General features: G+C 42.1%; 1 protein-coding gene and 1 non-coding gene across 2 annotated transcripts; both read right to left on the bottom strand.

Annotated features, from left to right (window-relative positions):
• Positions 1–1,935: 1,935 nt before the first annotated feature.
• On the bottom strand, positions 1,936–6,435 carry LOC110870346 (oligoribonuclease). The gene is made up of 5 exons (XM_035976076.1): positions 6,427–6,435; positions 6,284–6,370; positions 6,082–6,172; positions 5,787–5,907; positions 1,936–1,977 (listed from the first exon to the last, which is right to left on the bottom strand). Exons 1-5 carry the CDS (start codon positions 6,433–6,435, stop codon positions 1,974–1,976), a joined length of 312 nt encoding a protein of 103 aa, XP_035831969.1. The 3' UTR covers positions 1,936–1,973.
• Positions 6,436–7,073: 638 nt separating this feature from the next.
• LOC110873417 lies at positions 7,074–8,092 on the bottom strand. The gene is made up of 3 exons (XR_004864157.1): positions 8,024–8,092; positions 7,849–7,925; positions 7,074–7,156 (listed from the first exon to the last, which is right to left on the bottom strand). It is a non-coding gene; the product is annotated as an uncharacterized LOC110873417 (transcript).
• Positions 8,093–18,190: the final 10,098 nt, after the last annotated feature.

The following is an 18,190-nucleotide window of genomic DNA, read 5'->3' as shown; positions in this document are numbered from 1 at the left end:
GCGTAAAGCTGCAATGGGTCCTTCATTGCCCGAGAATTCTATTGGTTTGCAGGACCAGAATTCTTTGTAAGAACAACCATGTGGCATGGTTCTTCTTCTTTTGGGAACGGGCGCTTGAAGTATGGGTCCATTGTTCACGCTGTTTTCGGGTTCAGTTGGTCGCTTACTACTATGCTTACTTTTATTATTCGCTTCCTGAACTGTTTGAATAATAAATGGCATCGCATCTATAATTCCCTGTGCCACAATATGCTGAACGACACTATTATCCATTTGATTTCCGTTGTTATTATTGTCCGAATTCTCATTAACCACGTTAATGTTACTCTGGTTATCGTTATTCAGATTTTCTTGATTTCCCGCGTCGGCCATCTGAATTTTAGACATTTACCAAATATTAATATCACAAATAATATTTATATATAGCCAATCACATGACACGCACTTTTTAACCAAAAGCGTCGAGCATTGCGACTTTTACTCTATTTATATAGTATGCATCAATACACACCAGTACAGAAATAAAAATTACAGTACCGACTGAAATGTAAAGCTACAATACTAATAGTATGCATCCGTAGTTTTTTTTTTTTCTAACACATACACACATATATTATTATATTATTATTATTATTACTGTTTCTACCATCACCTTCACTGATATGGATTCATCCAAAAATCCATATTACGCTCATCGTATTTCCATACGAGGCGTTCTCCCACCTGTCGCATTCTATCACTACTTTCTAAAATTTCTTCCCCAAAAGTCCTAAGTTCCTGGACATTTTCTGCACTCATTGGGGGTGCAGGTTCTAGGACTGGGTTTGGAAACTGAGGTACGGGTTCCTGATACGGAGGCATAGGGGCTTGGTACGGGTATGGATTTTCTAAAATTTCCCTAACATATGCATCACTAATGTTGTAGGGATCTTGAGGATCTAACCCTGGATAAGCTCCTAAGTTGGGTATTGGCACATTTTCCTGAATTGGGTTTTGTTGCACGTAGTCCCTAACATCGTCCCACCAGGGGTCGTAGTTGTTTGGGTCTAGAGGATCAGGTGCAGGTACCCTAGGTATCTCCTCCGGGTTGTACTCAGGTATTTCTATCTGGTCTTCTATTTCCATGGGTTGATCAGGATTTTGTGGTTGTGGTGCTAGCATTTGTTCCAGGTTTGGGTCGGCAGCAGTGGTTGCTAAAATATGGATATTAGCGATACCCCTATTGAGCATATCCTGATTATAAGCATCAGTTTCTCTTTTTGCTGCGGCTAACACTCGCTGTTCCTGCAACTTTTTCATTCTTTTCCTACGTTCGTGTGCTCCCCTACTGAACCATCCCCTCTTTTTCTGAGGAAATGGCTCTTCAGACTGAGCCTTAAACACAAAGATTCCTTCTTCTGTGTCAGCAGAATACCCTGAGAGGGCAGGCTGAGAAGAGGAGGTGCCTTCGCTCCTAGGCGAACCAGACAGTTGACGATAGGCGTCAGAAGGTCCTTGGTCGCTCATACTATAAACTAACAAATAGTCAGATAACACATAGCAAGAAATACAATTATACACGTATTTCCATAATTTATTTCCTAACACTTTAAATTTTGATGTCAGCAGAACACTTCTGTGGCTGAATCAGTGGCATAGCTCTGATACCACCTTCTGTCACAGCCCCCGATCCCTATCTCCCGGGAACGGGCGGCCGTGAGCCAGTTTCGGTGGTATCACATTTTATTTATCCAATTTGGCAGCGGAAATTTTCATCAGGATCGTAGTTAGGAAATATTTTAATCAGAGTAAACCACCACATTTTATAGCATTAAACATATGGGTAAAAACCCAAGTTTTTAATACACACGTTTCATAGGAATAAATCCTATTTATTTAATAAAAACATCCATTTTATTCTTAGGTAACTTTATTGCCACTTTTCCAAGCCTTCAGTGTTGTCCAGCTGGCTTCTAATTGGCCTTCACATATTGTTACCTGAAACGCGTTTTAAAAACATTTTGTCAGTGGGAAATACTGGTGAGTGAATCCCAGTTTAATCAAGTTTAAGTAAAAACCAATTTGCAGTATTGAGGGCACATCCGCAATTACATTTGTATCCAAGACATCACAATTAACATCAGTGGTACGGTCATACTCAACATATGGGATGTTACCACGCCAGTAACCAATTTTGTATACAAAACCCCAACATACCCACTATAATTGTATTCTTCACAAATACTCAATAACTGTCCTTTGCATGGAAAGGTATTTAAGGTTTTGTAAAAACATTTAACAAAAAGGAGATTACTCACATTGCTGTTTTAGGTTTTTCGTAAGGGTTTCCTGGAGATAATCTATAAATTACACAAATGCACGTGTGTTAGTATAATAACCCATTTTAACATTAGTAATACCCTCCCCGAGACGGCATTCCAACGACTACGTCGGGCAGAACCACGACAGCCGTTACGGAACCCTAGATCAATCGGGCAGCGTATCTAATACGTCTCCAGGGGTTATAATACTTACATCGTAGCAGAACCTCGCTATTTTAGGGGGTATAATGCCCGGGTATAGTGTATACTACTTCAGAAATTTAGAAAGAAAGAAAGATTTGAGTGATCGTCGAATGAAGCCGATGCGTGCTATTTATAGGATCTGATCTGGGGTTTCTCGCGGCCCGCGTGGGATTTGGGCCGGGTTCACGCGGCCCGCGTCAAATGAAGTCAACGGCGTAGCTTGGCCCACTCATCACTAGACTTGACACGGTGTTGACACGTGTCGGCTCCGGGTCATGCCACAAATCAGGACGCTCGCGGCCCGCCTTCACTTCCCCAAACATGTACGCGGCCCGCATCAACTAAGGGTTTTGGCGATATCCTGGTACACACTCGCGCGGCCCGCTTAAGCTTGAGGTGAGGCCCTACGCGGCCCGCCTCAGCTTAATAATTATTGTTTTTTATTTATTTTATATAGTATAATCTATCTTGGGGCTCGGTTTTCACATATGGGGTGCATATAAAGACATATTGATATATTTAAAGATATATTAGGGTGTCGGAAATATTATGAGAATGTCTGTTTTACCGAGGGTTGTTATAACCCCTCCTTCATGCATTTAAATTTGATGAGTTTTGTCCTTAACGTTTTACAAGTTTATCCTTTATGTTTGTACCAAATTCCAGGCGGTGTCCTCTGCCTATAAATTTGATGAGTTTTGTCCTTAACGTTTCAAAATCTTGCACGTTATGTCCTTTAGGTCTAACCTAGTTTATTTTTTATTTTTTGGTTAAATCTGGTCACCTAGGGGTATTTGGTCTTTTTACCTTGTTTATTTAGTATTATTAAAAAAAACAAAATAATTTAAAAAATATTATTATTTTTATAACTATATATATTTATATATATAGGAAAAGTGTAAAATACAATACGACTTAACGTACATCACGTACGACAACGTGCGTGATTATGTGTATAACGTGCGTGATTAATGTTTTCATCATACGTGATTAATGTTTTCCAACATGCGTGATTTGGGTTTTTTAGTTTATAACGTGTGTGATTTTCAAATGAACGTGCGTAATTATCTGTCGTACGTGATGTACGTTAAGCCGTATTGTACGTTAACTGGCCTCTCTCTCTCTCTCTCTGTGTGTATATATATATATATATATGTATATATATAAATCAATAACCACCCTCTACCACCACCGCCACCATCTCCAAATACCACCGCCACCACCCTTCATCATGTACAACCACCATCACCACCACCCCCCACCACCATCTCCAAATCAACTCCCCTACCTAAAAACCCCCAAAACCAATCAAAGCAAGTTATCCAAACCAATTCTCCGTTTCTCAAACCAATTTTCATCCCTATTATTCAACCAATTCTCCCAATTTTCATCCCAATCAAACACACACCACCGTAAAACACAACATCAAACTCACCAACCCACTCCCCAACCAAATTCCCACAATCGCCACACCGATAACCCTTTTGTAACACCCCGTGTTTTCGAAAGTCAAAGTCAAGATTGAAGTCAAAGGAAGAAAAGATCGCTAATTGCAATCTGTCACTCCTTGCTCAACTACTGTTTTGACTTCTTTGACTGTAGTTAGCCTATTTTATGTTTACGTTAGTTGTATTATGTTGAGTATTTAATTAAAATCGAAGTAATTGAATGTTTATCGCTACGAAACGCTTTACGACTGTGAATAAAAGGAAGTAACAATGCGATAAAGTCAATTGAACAATAATCGAACTAATCTAATCATCATAGAACTCGAAACTCGAATATCGCATTTTTGGTTACTGTTATACGTGTGTGTGTGCCTTATGTGTTACTTGTGCATGTTTACTTTATGTTATGTGTGGTAATCAATCAAATCGCAATCGAAACTCAATCGAACTCAATTGAAATCGAATTACGATAATTGGTGACGAAAAGACAGCGTGAGATATGAGTGATTAGGATTAAAAAGTAATTTGAATAGAAAACTCCATCATATTCTCATCAGTCGCAATCGGAATCGAAATATCAAAAATCGTCGCACCGAACACTCAAACCAGGCAGCTAATCGATCAGGCTACCAGCCGATCGAACAGCCAGCCGATCGGACAGGCTGTCCGATCGGACAGGCTGTCCGATCGGACAGGCTGTCCAATCGTGCTGCTTGACCGATCGGCCAGCCTTTACCCCTTTTGGCATCCTATAAATATCCCTGTCATTGTCATCTTTTCTACTTTTGGAAACCTTTGTCCGACCAGCACACTCAGCTCACTTTTTCTCAGATTTCTCTCGATTCCGGTAAGATCTCTTCCTAAATCTTGTACTTTCTTGATCTACACGCACTCCTACACCTTTCTATCTTTCAAATCGTAACTTTTAACCGTGAAATCATCAAGATTCAAGTGTTCTAGGATGATGTCATCATGGGTTCTTGAAGACTTTCATGTTTTGGCCTCAATCCACCAAGAATAACTTGGATCTAGCTGATTTCCACAAAAACAAACAAAGATCTTTCAATAGATCTAAACATATACACGGTAAAAAGGATTGAAAGATGGTTTTCCAACTTTCTTTCAACTCCTTTACACTCAATATCTTCAAAACCGATAGAAACGGAGCTTGTGCCAACTTGCTAATCATTCCGGTGGTTGCGTGGCCCCAGATCCGGATTATATCCATGAGGTTCACCGATTTCGAGTTAAACGTTAAACACTGTCTCGAACCGTTCGCTAACCGGATTTGGGTGATTCCTATCCGATCAGGAGAACCAAGTAAAGATGAGGGTTCTGTGGTTTGACTCATTGACAAAATACCTCGATAAAACGACAAACAATCAGAACAACCAAGTGTTAGACGAACAGGCTGATCAGGTCAGGGTGCTGACCGATTGGACTGCTGTCCGAACGGACAGTCAACCGAGCGACTGGCCAGCCGATCGGCTAGCACATGGTCCCACACTTAATCAACTTGTTTGAAGTTGGGTATTGAACGAACGGCTAATCGATCGGACTACCATCCGATTGGATTACTCTTCGGATCATGAGATAGTTGACTTCAACACTTAATCGATTCGTGTGAATAGAGGTGCACAAAAGCGAGTATTTTTAGAACCACTTATGGGTATGATCAATTAACATGACCTGTTATCAAACACCATGATGAACTATGTGGAAAAATTTTATCGTTCGGGTCAAATAACAAGAACAATTTTGTTATGATCAACAAGTTTATTGGTTGTATAACTCAAACTAAAACTTAATACATGGTGTTGACATTCGACATTACCTCTTAGACTTTGGTGATCTGAATGCATGTTCCTTGTAATATTTGAGCTCGGTTATGCTTTCTTTGATCTCATCCAGTACGGCTCCATGCTTCTTCTCCTTTTTTGGAGCCTTTTTATCATCTACAGGCCAAAACTAACATAATGAAATTTAAAAAATCTGAGTAAACCAAACAGCTTAAAACATGTTCCATGTGAACCGAGCACTTTTAGCTTGTGTATTTAAACATGTCAATTTGCGTTATATTTTATTAATATTAGCACGTCTAGTCCAACAGATATAAGTTTAGATGATACCTTCTGGGAACCAATGGCAACATAAAGCTTTGATACTGCTGATATCAACGAGAACGTGAGAGAAAAGACTAGCGAGATCGGGCATGTACTTCTGCAATTGAAAGAACAAAATGAATAAAAAATGTGAAGATTAATGTGTTTTGTATGAAGATTACACATGAAGAGTGTGAACAAAATGACTAAAAAATGGGCAGATTTTAACCTTCAAGAACATAAAATCAACATAAACTGAATTTCCTGCAAGTGAAGGCATATATGCGTTGACATGTCCCTTCACAAAATCTATAACCTACAACAATATAAAAAAATTGATTAAAATATAAATTCACTATTGTGAAGGGCCACTGTAGTCATTGCAAATTTTGATTGATTTTATTTACAAGATTGACAAAGTTGTCATTATTGGTATTTAAGAATCATGAAGAAGTTTAATCTCACCATCTCTTCAGCTTCTTTTTCACTAGTTATACTTTGTGTCACCTTCTCAGACAACCCAAGTATATATGCGCATGTTAATTAGGACTTTTAACAGTTTTTGGTTTCATGAACTAAAAAGATACATACACGAGAGGTGACAATTTTGACCCGCTTACTTGTAAATGGGTTGTGGTCTATCTTGAATGAGTAATTTACAAAAATTAGCTACAAGGGAGATGGGTCAAGCGAGTTGGAATTTGCTTGCAGCCTTTTTTAAATGTATACAACATCGACCTCCTAATTTTTTTTATTTGGAGATTCAGATTATTATTCTAATAACATAAAACATCGTTTTGTAATGAGAGTTAATAAAGTAAATTTTCACTTCTTTAAAAAGAACAAAACAGTGTTTATGGGTCAACATGACTTGGTCCATTTTGGCCCGTATTAAAAGATGACCCGTTTTGACCTGTTGTCCAGCCTACCCATTCTGCCACCTCTAGCATACATAAATCGTATATGTCTTCCTCATACAATAATAGTTGATAAATAAATTAAACTAATGGCGAGCCTCACCATTTCTCACATGATGATCTTGGCTCTGTTCTCCAACTTCATCTACACAATCTTTTGTTTGATGAATCACCAAATCAGGACCCTAAGCAGAAAAAAAAAAGAGCCAAGTTTTTAGTTCCTGTAACATTAACAGATTGCCTGCTACAATCAAGAACACATAAACGGAAAACCACAGTTGGAAACATAATGAATTTGTTAAAAGACTGACACCATTCACTAGAGGTTGAAGATGGGTGGTTCATATGGGTTAGGTAACAGTTCCAAATGGTTTCTGGTCAAAGCATGTAACTTTTCGTACAGTTGGGGTAACAGGTCCAAATGGTTTCTGATCAAAGCATGTAAATTCTGGTATGGGCTGGAGTAGCGGGTCCATAGGTTTCGGGTCAAAGCATGTAACTTCTGGTACAGCTGGAGTACCGGGTCGAAATGGTTTCGAGTCAAAGCATGTAAATTTTGGTACGGGCGGGTAACCGGTTATATGGACCATAAACAATTTTTGTCTAAAACCTTTAGTGTGCCAAATATTATCACATAAATTATATAGTTTCAGTAATAATCTATTTTATTGAATACAGAGATTTATGTTTTATGCATAATCATTTGACTCGTTTCCTTTTTAGCAAAATTTAAAATATTTTACCCAAATTGCTCATTAAAGGTCAATCATAACCCAAATCTACCCGTGCATAACAGCATAAGCAAACTGGTCGAAATTCCCACTTCGACTATTCACAAACCATAATTATCAAAAAGAAAGACAAACTATGACCTCACCTCTACCAATTTCCGCAATTTCCCATCAGTAATGACACAAGCAATCTCCAATATTCTATCTACTTCAACATTCAAGCCTGCATAGACATTATAAATACTTCTAAGGCTGTTTCCAAGCATCCTTCATATTTACTGTAAAAATTAAATTAAAATAACAAGTAAATGAAATACTCACCTGTCTTTTGTAATTTGATCCACACAAGTGGCAATTTGTAGTATGTCCTGCTCATGTGTGTCTTTCTGTAGTAAGTGTAGGAACCGTTCGCGTAATTAAATAAAATAAAACAAATTTTATTAATAAGATTACAATACAGAAATTGGAAAGCTAAAATACTAGTACGAATACAACTGAAATAAACCAAAAAACCAGAAAGGAGTAGAAGCAGAGTGGCTGAGGCACGTGAACACACGCTTCCCTTAAAACAAATTCCGAGTCTCCCAGGAGTACTCGTTTTGTTTCCCAGGGTACAACAGCCGGAGCAGTAGTACTGCCGGAATTCGCCTACAACCCGAAGGTTACCTTGAAGCTTGCAAGAAGAAGATGATAAGAAATGTGTAGAGAATTGTTTGCATATAGCTGTTGTTGCTAGTGTCTTTCTGAAGTGGGTATGGAGCTGTATTTATACAGCTCCTAGGTTGAAACAGTCAAAATGAATTAAATGAGAGGTTTAAATTGCATTAAACGTCTTCAATGCAATTTAATACGTCATTTAATTCTCAGTCAAAGCCTATTAACTCGTCAGTTACGAAGCTGGACTGAAACTGCCCTGTCATTCAATGCAATGCTGGAAGCTTCTGCGCGCGCGCGCGCCCATGCGCGGTGCGGCATCTTGGCTCACTGCCATGCGCGCGTGCGCCACACTGGCCCCATGTCCATGCGCGCTCATGCGCGGTGCGGCCTCTTGGCTCAAGGCCATGCGCGGTGCGGCCTCTTGGCTCAAGTCCGTCCATGCGCACGTGCGCCACGTCACCTGTGAGCCTATACGTGCGCGCCACACAGTCGCGCCGTATTGGCTGACTCTGGTGCGCCGCGCACGACACAGCAGGACCCATGCACCATGCGCCCAACCGCGCGCGCATGCGCATTGTCACACCCCCAAAATCCACCTGCGGATAACACCCGCTTCGGGGGCGTGACTGACCAGGATCCAGCCACCAATTATACTGAATAATTAAGTTGATAACAAAAGTAATACTTACTAACCATAAGATTAGCAAATATCAAGTTCAGAGTTTAAGGTTTTAAGTTCAAACAGTTAATAAGTAGCGGAAGCATAAGTAAAGTAGTTTAAACAAAGTTCATAGTTCAAAACAAGGTAACACCCAACACAAGGGTGAACAGACACTACACGTTCCCAAGCAGCAAGCTCCTTCGTCACGGGTTACCTGCAAAGCATGCAGTAAGGGGTCAACAATAATGCTGAGTGAGTTCACTAGTTGTCCAGTTTTAATTACCAAAAACTTGTTTCACCGGTTAATTTATCCGTTTATACATGCCCTGGGGAGCTACCCCAAAAGTTAGCGACTAAACTGTTTTTCCAATACCGAACACTAGGTAACCGTTGCGTATCCGCAGGATGCCCCGATGTCAATGTTCTATCATCATTGACGGATATCTGAGTACATTAGTTCACGACCGATCCCAAACCAGGGCACGGTGTGAGGCTGGTAAACACCTAAATAGCGCTATCAACTAATAACCCGCTCGCCTGACCCCGGCGACTAATCGGTATTTGTAGTAGGGACTTGAGTGATAGAGTTTCGTTTAGTGCCGTTAGTTGCAATCCGTATAAACAGTAATTAACCAAAAGGTTTCTCAATACCAGGGAAGGAAAAGTAAGTTTTGTTTCCAATAACTAGGGAAGGTATGTAAATGGTATCCCCTTTTACCAGGGGATAGGATTGTTTTAGTCTCGTGTCCCAAACCACCGGGACGCATGCTTTTAAGTTGTGAACTCACCTTGGGTTGCTCGGTAGGTTTAGGTTACTTGTCAATCACGTTGGTCACTACGTCCTAACATGGTTACCGGTATAGGTCAGGTTCGGTGTACAAGCATTCACGTAAAAACACATATAGGCACGTAACTTGCATATAAGTAAATAGTCATGGGGTTATTGGGCCGGCCTAAACATTTAAGCAGTCAACAGCAACACATAACCCAGTCAACAGATAGCCCATAACACATATTGGCCCAATAACCAAAATGGACAGCCCACTCGCAACCAGCTGGTCTCGAGTCGCAACCAGGTGGTTTCGGCTTGTCACGTTATGGTTGCGAGTCGCAACCGTGGTCTCGAGTTGTCACGTTGTGGTTGCGAGTCGCAACCGTCGTAGTCTCGAGTCGCAATCGTGTGGTTTCGACTTGTCATGCTATGGTTGCGAGTCGCAACTGCGTGGTCTCGAGTCGGAATGCTGTGGTTGCGAGTCGGAAACTGTCATTTTCATGCACACGTGATGATGCAGATATGACAGTCCAAATTGTACAAAGTAATCAGTCCCAGATTAGGAAACTACCAATAAGGTTTCTACAAACACTTTGCCTAATCTGACCATTAAACCAAATAGATCAAACTTTGCCATTTTTAAAACCTTCAAACCATATTCAAACAAGTTCATCTTATGTTCATAGTTTTCTAGGGTTTTCTCTTTAACAAAATCATACATTTATGAACCAAAATCACATATTTCTAGCAAGATTATTATGCAAGAACAAGTAAAACATACACTTTATGACTTAGAACATAGTTTTGGGTTGATCATAAGCACATTTTAAACCACTATTCTATAGCCATTATGAACATGTTGTCAAGCTTCATTCACATATAGTTAATCTTCACAAATCATACTAAAAGTCATGCATAACAATTTTAACTAACCATTTTTCAAACATGTTACCACATATTGTCAAACTCCACAAATCATCCTAAAATCATACATAACACTATGAACCAAGCATACAAGTCCATTCAACATAACATAGATCCTATGCACAAGGATACTACTAACCGGTTGTGAAGAAGAAGAAGGAGGAGCCGAAAACAAAGAGAAAGGAACCGAGAAGATGGAGTGTCCGAGTGATTATCTTGACCGAGTTTCTTGTCCGGGATCCTTGCTTGAACCGAAAATTTGGAAGAGTTTGGATGTTGTTTTGGGGTTTTCTAGTTGAGAGGGATTAGAAGTGTGTGTGTTTGTTGTTTGTGTAAAATGAAGGAAATAAGGAAAGGTGGGATATATATATACAAGGGGTGTTTCGGGTTGGGCTTGGGGCTTCGACCCAAACCGGTTACGGCCCAAAGGCCCACTCGCAACCGGGTGGTTGCGAGTCGTGGTCTCGACTCTCATACACACATATATATATTACATACATATCGCACATAACATGTAAAAGTCACATTTTCATTTAATAATATTTATATACACAAAATATTACAAGGTGTTCGTTCGGAAAAACCTAGAGTGTCACATTATCCCCAAGTTTTAAGAACTTTCGTCCCGAAAGTTAAGGCAGCCACTGCCAAGCTAGCGTGTTTCAACGGGGTGTCACATCATCCCCCCGTTAGTTTGGAATTTCGTCCCGAAATTCGGTTGTAGCTTCAGTGCTGGGGTTTTCGTTAGGGAACAACTGGGGGTACTTGGACTTCATCTGGTCTTCCCGCTCCCAGGTAAACTCTGGGCCGCGTCGTGAGTTCCAACGAACTCGCACAAGGGGTATCTGGCTACGTTTGAGGGTTTTGATTTCTCGATCCGTGATCTCAATCGGTTCCTCAGTAAAGTGTAGCTGTTCATCAATCGTCAGTTCCTTAAAAGGAATCACAAGTGTTTCATCCGACAAACACTTCTTCAGGTTAGATATGTGAAATACGTTGTGCACCGCGCTCAGCTCTGCAGGCAGGTTTAATCTATAAGCTACCTTACCGATTTTCTCGGTAATTTCGAATGGTCCAACATAACGTGGATTTAGCTTGCCTCGTTTACCAAAACGAACCACACCCTTCCAGGGTGAGACTTTAAGTAGAACCCGGTCCCCGACCTGGAATTCTAACGGTTTTCTACGCTTGTCAGCGTAGCTTTTCTGACGGTCACGAGCTGCCGCCATGCGTTGCCTGATCTGGGAAATCTTTTCTGTTGTGTCCACTACCAGTTCTGGGCCTGTGAGTTGACTATCACCGACTTCCGCCCAGCAGAGGGGTGATCGGCATTTACGACCGTACAATGCCTCAAAAGGTACCGCCTGGATACTAGTGTGATAGCTGTTATTGTAGGAGAATTCCACTAACGGTAGATGTTTCTCCCAGTTCTTGCCAAAATCGATCACACAAGCTCTAAGCATGTCTTCCAGGGTTTGGATGGTGCGTTCAGACTGCCCATCCGTTTGCGGGTGATAAGCGGTGCTCATGTCCAAACGTGAGCCAAAGGATTTGTGCATAGCTTGCCACAACTCGGAAGTAAAACGAGCGTCTCGGTCGGAAATAATAGAAGTTGGCACCCCGTGCCTGGAGACTACTTCCTTCAAATAGATTTCTGCTAAGGTAGAAAACTTGTCTGTTTCCTTAATGGCCAGAAAGTGTGCAGACTTAGTCAATCGATCTACTATCACCCAAATAGTGTCATTCCCGCGTTGGGATCTAGGTAGCCCTGTAACAAAATCCATGGAAATCTGCTCCCATTTCCACTTCGGGATTTCCGGTTGCTGTAGTAGGCCTGCTGGTTTCTGATACTCGATCTTGACTCTTGCGCAGGTCAAACATTTGCCAACATAGGCTGCTATGTGGGCTTTCATGCCAGGCCACCAGTATGTGGTTCTTAAGTCGTGGTACATCTTATCTGAACCAGGGTGTACTGAATAACGGGACTTATGGGCTTCGTCCATCACAAGCTCTCGTAGATCTCCGTAGAGTGGGACCCAAATGCGCCCTGCCACATAGTAGGCGCCGTCTTCTTTCTGTTCTAGTTGCTGCCTCGATCCTCGCAGGGACTCAGCCCTGATGTTTTCCGGTTTCAGAGCTTCAATCTGAGCATTTCGAATCTGGGTAGGGAGACTAGACTGGATGGTAAGTTGTAATGCTCGCACGCGCTTTGATACAGTGTCTTTCCGGCTGAGGGCGTCTGCCACAACATTGGCCTTGCCCGGATGATACTTGATGGCGCATTCATAATCATTCAGAAGTTCGACCCATCGGCGTTGTCGCATGTTTAATTCCTTCTGCTTGAAGATATGCTCGAGACTCCTGTGATCGGTGTAAATGGTGCACTTGGTACCGTACAGGTAATGTCTCCATATCTTAAGCGCAAAGATCACTGCTCCCAGTTCCAAGTCGTGTGTTGTGTAGTTCCTTTCGTGTGTCTTGAGTTGTCGGGAGGCGTAAGCAATAACTTTCTCGCGTTGCATCAACACGCAACCGAGCCCATGAATAGACGCATCGCAGTAAACCACAAAGTCGTCCGTTCCTTCAGGTAACGAGAGAATAGGAGCACTACAGAGGTTATCCTTTAGTTTCTGAAACGCGGTTTCCTGAGCTTCACCCCACTTATAAACCATACCCTTCTGAGTAAGAGCCGTGAGAGGCTGAGCGATCTTTGAAAATCCCATGATAAATCTTCGATAGTATCCCGCCAGTCCCAAGAATTGGCGGACTTCGGTCGGAGTCTTAGGGGTAGGCCAATTCTTTATAGAGTCGATCTTTGCAGGGTCGACGTGGATTCCATCCTTGTTAACCACGTGCCCAAGGAAATGGACTTCTCGAAGCCAGAAGTCGCATTTCGAGAACTTGGCATACAGTTGCTCATTGCGAAGGAGTTCGAGGATAAGGCGTAGGTGCTGTTCATGCTCTTCCTGACTTTTCGAGTAGATCAAGATGTCGTCTATAAACACGATCACGAACTTGTCGAGGTAGGGTTTGCACACTCGGTTCATGAGATCCATGAATACCGCAGGCGCGTTGGTCATTCCAAAGGGCATAACGAGGAATTCATAATGACCATAACGAGTTCTGAATGCAGTCTTGGAAATATCTTCATTGCGGACCCTTAACTGATGGTAGCCTGATCGCAAGCCAATCTTAGAATAGTAACTTGATCCTTGCAGTTGATCGAATAGGTCGTCGATTCGCGGGAGAGGGTAACGATTCTTGATGGTAACCTTGTTCAACTCACGATAGTCAATGCACATTCGGAACGTGCCATCCTTCTTCTTAACAAAGAGTACAGGTGCTCCCCAGGGTGACGAACTAGGACGAATAAACCCTTTATCCAATAGTTCTTGTAGTTGCGTAGAGAGTTCCTTCAATTCTGCGGGGGCTAGTCGATAAGGTGCACGAGCTATAGGCGCTGCTCCGGGAGCTAGCTCGATTTGGAATTCGACCTGACGATGGGGAGGGAGTCCAGGTAATTCCTCAGGAAATACCTCGGGATAGTCACGCACTACTGGAAAGTCTTCAATCCTCTTTTCCCTTTCCTGCGTGTTGGTGACAAGTGCTAGGATAGCGGTGTGCCCTTTTCGTAAACACTTCTGGGCCTTCAAGAATGAGATAATGCCGGAGATTTCTCCACCTTTGCCACCTTGTACAATGAGGGGTTTGTCAGAACGGCGAGGAATACGAACTGCTTTCTCTTGACAGAGGATCTCAGCGCGATGCTTGGATAACCAATCCATACCAATAACGACGTCGAAGCTTCCAAGAGTAACAGGGAAAAGGTCGATGCTAAATGTCTGACCAGACAACTCTAGTTTGCAGCCCTTGACAACATGTGAGGCCTCGATGTTTCTACCATTAGCTAACTCGACGATGTGAGGAGAACTTAGTAACGAAAGCGGACGCTTAAGCTTCTTACTAATACGTAGGGATACATAACTAGCATCGGCACCGGAATCAAATAACACAGAAACATAACGATCATCGAGTAGGAACTTACCCGTCACGACATTGGGGTCATTCCTTGCTTCACCAGCTCCAATCACGAAAGCCCTTCCTCTAGCACCATTCCCAGCATTGTTGTTCTGATTGTTGTTCCCAGCTCCCTGATTATTGTTGCGGTTCTGATTCAGTTCAGGGCAATCCTTCTTAAAGTGCCCTGTTGCCCCACATTTAAAACATGCTCGGTCGTTTCCCTGCTGCTGTTGCTGTTGAGGTTGCTGCTGATTCTGTCTTGCTGGGAACTGGCTTCTACAATCCTTGGCTTCGTGCCCCATCTTGTGGCATCGCTGACACTGGCCCTTGTTACACGCCCCATTATGGTGTCTGTTACACTTGTTGCACTTAGGGTAGCTTCCCCGGTAGCCACCCTGTTGCTGAGTGCCTTTGTTGTTTTCAGTTTTCCTTTGCTGCGCTGGGGCCTGAGTGGGGTTAGCATCCTTGCTTTGACTTCCTTCCCACTTACGCTTGCTGTCACTAGAAGTTCCGACGGTAGCACTGATCCTTTTGGGCAACCTGCCCTCTTCTACAGCCTGATCAGTAAGTTTGTGAGCAAGTCGAACAATCGGCTGAATGGTTGTGTGGTTGGCTGTAGTTACGTGGCTTCGAATCTCTGGAGCCAAACCCTTGATGTACAGTTCGATTCTTCGGTACATAGGTCGAGACATGTTTGGGCAAAGAGCAGCATAATCGTTGGACAGCTTGGTGTAAGTTTCAATTTCCGACCCAACCATCTTGAGCTCATAGTACTCATTCTCAAGCTTGTGGATGTCATCCCGGTGACAGTATTCCTCCTTAATCATGTCCTTGAAATCCTCCCACGCAGTAGCATTAGCAGTTTCCAAACCAAACATCTGAATCTGCGCCTTCCACCAAGAAAGCGCGCTTCCTTCAAGCGTAGCAGTAGCAAATTTCACCCAATTCGCAGGGGGACACTCGCAAACAGCAAAAACAGCTTCAATCTTCTCAATCCAATGCAGAAGACCTATGGCACCCTCAGTGCCGTTGAAAGGGAGAGGCTTGCAATCCATGAAAGTTTTGAAAGTACACACTGGTGGTTGCGCAGGTGCATGCTGACTTATAGGGTGAGCTGCGAAAGCTGCAGCCACTGTGTTGAGCAGGTTAGTGAACTGAGCCTGTGTCATGTTAATGTTTCCTCTTCCGCGTCCACTCATTGTCTTCATACCCAGAAAACACGATATGAGTGTGATGTCGTAATGTAGCGAGAATGAGATAGAAGAGAGAGGTGTATCTATCTAATTTAGGCATACTAGTACGTATAGCATAACAGGAAACATAAGCAAACAGGTAAACACTGGTCCGAGCTATGAGGTCGAAAGTGTTGAGCCTTGCACTTGGAGTGTAGTGTCGTCGCGAGTCACGGGTTATAGTCTGGTTTTCTCCAAAAAGATTTTCCCCTTTTTTTTTTTTAAAAAACCAAGTTCACTATAACCAATGGCTCTGATACCAATCTGTCACACCCCCAAAATCCACCTGCGGATAACACCCGCTTCGGGGGCGTGACTGACCAGGATCCAGCCACCAATTATACTGAATAATTAAGTTGATAACAAAAGTAATACTTACTAACCATAAGATTAGCAAATATCAAGTTCAGAGTTTAAGGTTTTAAGTTCAAACAGTTAATAAGTAGCGGAAGCATAAGTAAAGTAGTTTAAACAAAGTTCATAGTTCAAAACAAGGTAACACCCAACACAAGGGTGAACAGACACTACACGTTCCCAAGCAGCAAGCTCCTTCGTCACGGGTTACCTGCAAAGCATGCAGTAAGGGGTCAACAATAATGCTGAGTGAGTTCACTAGTTGTCCAGTTTTAATTACCAAAAACTTGTTTCACCGGTTAATTTATCCGTTTATACATGCCCTGGGGAGCTACCCCAAAAGTTAGCGACTAAACTGTTTTTCCAATACCGAACACTAGGTAACCGTTGCGTATCCGCAGGATGCCCCGATGTCAATGTTCTATCATCATTGACGGATATCTGAGTACATTAGTTCACGACCGATCCCAAACCAGGGCACGGTGTGAGGCTGGTAAACACCTAAATAGCGCTATCAACTAATAACCCGCTCGCCTGACCCCGGCGACTAATCGGTATTTGTAGTAGGGACTTGAGTGATAGAGTTTCGTTTAGTGCCGTTAGTTGCAATCCGTATAAACAGTAATTAACCAAAAGGTTTCTCAATACCAGGGAAGGAAAAGTAAGTTTTGTTTCCAATAACTAGGGAAGGTATGTAAATGGTATCCCCTTTTACCAGGGGATAGGATTGTTTTAGTCTCGTGTCCCAAACCACCGGGACGCATGCTTTTAAGTTGTGAACTCACCTTGGGTTGCTCGGTAGGTTTAGGTTACTTGTCAATCACGTTGGTCACTACGTCCTAACATGGTTACCGGTATAGGTCAGGTTCGGTGTACAAGCATTCACGTAAAAACACATATAGGCACGTAACTTGCATATAAGTAAATAGTCATGGGGTTATTGGGCCGGCCTAAACATTTAAGCAGTCAACAGCAACACATAACCCAGTCAACAGATAGCCCATAACACATATTGGCCCAATAACCAAAATGGACAGCCCACTCGCAACCAGCTGGTCTCGAGTCGCAACCAGGTGGTTTCGGCTTGTCACGTTATGGTTGCGAGTCGCAACCGTGGTCTCGAGTTGTCACGTTGTGGTTGCGAGTCGCAACCGTCGTAGTCTCGAGTCGCAATCGTGTGGTTTCGACTTGTCATGCTATGGTTGCGAGTCGCAACTGCGTGGTCTCGAGTCGGAATGCTGTGGTTGCGAGTCGGAAACTGTCATTTTCATGCACACGTGATGATGCAGATATGACAGTCCAAATTGTACAAAGTAATCAGTCCCAGATTAGGAAACTACCAATAAGGTTTCTACAAACACTTTGCCTAATTTGACCATTAAACCAAATAGATCAAACTTTGCCATTTTTAAAACCTTCAAACCATATTCAAACAAGTTCATCTTATGTTCATAGTTTTCTAGGGTTTTCTCTTTAACAAAATCATACATTTATGAACCAAAATCACATATTTCTAGCAAGATTATTATGCAAGAACAAGTAAAACATACACTTTATGACTTAGAACATAGTTTTGGGTTGATCATAAGCACATTTTAAACCACTATTCTATAGCCATTATGAACATGTTGTCAAGCTTCATTCACATATAGTTAATCTTCACAAATCATACTAAAAGTCATGCATAACAATTTTAACTAACCATTTTTCAAACATGTTACCACATATTGTCAAACTCCACAAATCATCCTAAAATCATACATAACACTATGAACCAAGCATACAAGTCCATTCAACATAACATAGATCCTATGCACAAGGATACTACTAACCGGTTGTGAAGAAGAAGAAGGAGGAGCCGAAAACAA

The sequence above is a fragment of the Helianthus annuus genome, chromosome 8 (assembly GCF_002127325.2).
Source record: "Helianthus annuus cultivar XRQ/B chromosome 8, HanXRQr2.0-SUNRISE, whole genome shotgun sequence".
In the NCBI taxonomy this organism is placed as follows: domain Eukaryota; kingdom Viridiplantae; phylum Streptophyta; class Magnoliopsida; order Asterales; family Asteraceae; genus Helianthus; species Helianthus annuus.
Note: the sequence above shows the minus strand (reverse complement) of the source record. Positions and strands in the feature narration are given on the sequence as shown.

Coding starts and splice junctions, on each gene's coding strand:
- LOC110870346 (XM_035976076.1), bottom strand. Junction 6,173..6,283: donor TTGATTTTATGTTCTTGAAG/GTTAAAATCTGC, acceptor TTTCAATTGCAG/AAGTACATGCCCGATCTCGC. Junction 5,908..6,081: donor TTGCCATTGGTTCCCAGAAG/GTATCATCTAAA, acceptor TTTGGCCTGTAG/ATGATAAAAAGGCTCCAAAA.